The sequence below is a fragment of the Carcharodon carcharias genome, chromosome 31, assembly GCF_017639515.1.
Source record: "Carcharodon carcharias isolate sCarCar2 chromosome 31, sCarCar2.pri, whole genome shotgun sequence".
NCBI classification, from domain to species: Eukaryota; Metazoa; Chordata; class Chondrichthyes; order Lamniformes; family Lamnidae; genus Carcharodon; species Carcharodon carcharias.
In genome coordinates, this window is record NC_054497.1 from 12,736,831 (window position 1) to 12,739,005 (window position 2,175).

The 2,175-nt window shown below is 47.1% G+C and overlaps 1 protein-coding gene across 1 annotated transcript in view; it reads left to right on the top strand.

The window, feature by feature from the left end:
• LOC121271608 (ATP-sensitive inward rectifier potassium channel 11-like) overlaps positions 1-1,957 on the top strand; it is a 7,013-nt gene extending 5,056 nt beyond the window's left edge. Inside the window, exon 2 of the mRNA XM_041177645.1 lies at positions 637-1,957. Coding sequence (XP_041033579.1) covers positions 662-1,897 — 1,236 coding nt within the window. The 5' untranslated portion in view covers positions 637-661 and the 3' untranslated portion in view covers positions 1,898-1,957. The remainder of the gene's footprint in view (positions 1-636) is intronic.
• The last annotated feature ends 218 nt before the right edge of the window (positions 1,958-2,175 follow it).

The window sequence follows — 2,175 nt, forward strand, 5'->3', positions numbered from 1 at the left end:
AAGTTTGATTGGTCCCGTTGTTTTGCATTCTTTCTTTCTTTTTCTTTCTCTCTCTTCCTCCACTGAAATGTTACCTTCATATCAAAGAGATGCTGTTGTGTTTTTGCTGGCGGCTGAGTCAGTTAATCCCCGTAGCCGAGCACCACTGAGTCATACAGGTGAGTTAAGTCTCAGGTTCCATCCTTTATTCTGAGCAGGTTGACCTCAACCCCAATGGTGGGTGAAGCCTTTGTTTTAGCTTGAGAGGTCCGAGGTGAAGGAGAGGAAAGAGAATCGACCAGGCGTCCTGCCCTGGATTGCTCTCCATGACATCAGCTGGCTGGAATCAGGCTTTGCTATGATGCTCCACAAGTGAATAACTTGGCACCACTTGTTGTCTTGGTTCACTTGGTACTGAACACCGTCAAATAAGTGGGGGGAGAAAATTAGAAGGAAGAGGAAGAAATTATAAAAGAAAAAATGATTGAGTAGTCAGCAGAATAATGTTCAGACCTACAATGTTGCTGGGCACAAGTGCCCATAGCAACAATTCAAGCAAATGGCCCGATAACCAGATTTACACAGGTCTTGATGCACAGTAAGGCAGCAAAGAGATTAACCATGTTCATGTTGTCCATGTTTATTATGGTCCCACAGGCAGCTGTATCCACGCACAAGAGCAATGTTGGCAAGAAAGGGAATCATTCCAGGAGAGTATTTATTGACCAGATTGGTGGAGGATGACCTCTCACAGCTTCGTTACCGGGCCAAGTCAAGGAAAGCTCGCTTTGTTGCCAAAAATGGAGGCTGCAATGTGGCCCACAAGAACATTCGAGAGCAAGGACGCTTCCTTCAAGATGTCTTCACCACCTTGGTGGATTTCAAGTGGCCTTATACACTTGTGATCTTCACCATGTCATTCCTGTGCAGCTGGATGCTCTTTGCGATGCTTTGGTGGCTCATAGCCTTTGCTCACGGTGACCTGGACTCCCAAAAGGACAACGTCGTTCCCTGCATCACCAGCATCACATCTTTCACGTCTGCTTTCCTCTTCTCCATTGAGGTCCAGGTGACCATAGGGTTTGGAAGCAGAATGGTGACTGAGGAATGCCCCTTGGCCATCACAGTTCTGATCATCCAGAACATATCAGGCCTCATCGTCAATGCGGTCATGCTGGGCTGCATCTTCATGAAGACTGCCCAGGCAAACCGACGGGCGGAAACCATCATTTTCAGCAAGCATGCAGTAATCGCCCAGAGGAATAGGAAATTGTGCTTTATGTTCCGGGTTGGAGACTTAAGAAAAAGCATGATAATTAGTGCCACCATCCAAATGCAACTTGTCAAGAAGACCACTACCCAAGAAGGAGAAGTTGTCCCCATCTCGCAGATTGACATCCAGGTGGAGAACCCAGTAGGGATCAATGCGATCTTCCTGGTTTCTCCACTTATCATCAGCCACACCATCGATAAGAAGAGCCCACTCTACAATCTATCAGCAGCTAGCCTGCAACAAGAGGACCTCGAGGTGGTGGTCATCCTTGAAGGTGTGGTGGAGACCACAGGCATTACCACCCAAGCAAGGACATCTTATTTGCCAGAGGAGATACTTTGGGGCCACAGGTTTGTGCCCATTGTGACTGAGGAGGAGGGAAGATACTCGGTTGATTATTCCAAGTTTGGCAACACTGTAAGGTGCAGAACCCCACTTTGCAGCGCCAGAGAATTTGAGGCGCAGGAGAGAAGCCAGAACCAAACGAACAATGGCCCAAACCTGCAGATGAGCGCCCAACGGGAAAGGAATTTCTCCAAGACCGATGGTATCCCTGGAGTGCACAAGAAATCATCTGTACGTTTTCGGTCTGTATCAGATTTGGAGTCACGAGAGGTGATGGAGTCTCGGTCATTGCTCCTCTGAATCTTCTTCCCCAGTACCTCCTCAGCTGAAAGTCTGCTGTTCCTCTTACTTACAACATTTACCGTGTTAAAATCAAGTCTCATCAGCCTCTTCATTGGCTTGAACTCATTTGGATACTAAAGGGATCAAGGGATGTGGACTTAGTAGAGTTGAAGTAAAAAATATCAACCATGATTTTTTATGAGTGGTGGACCACACTCAAGGGGCTTTATGGCCTACCTCTGCTCCCATTTCTTATTCTTCCCCAGGCTTTTTAAAACTGAATCTGCTCACTACCC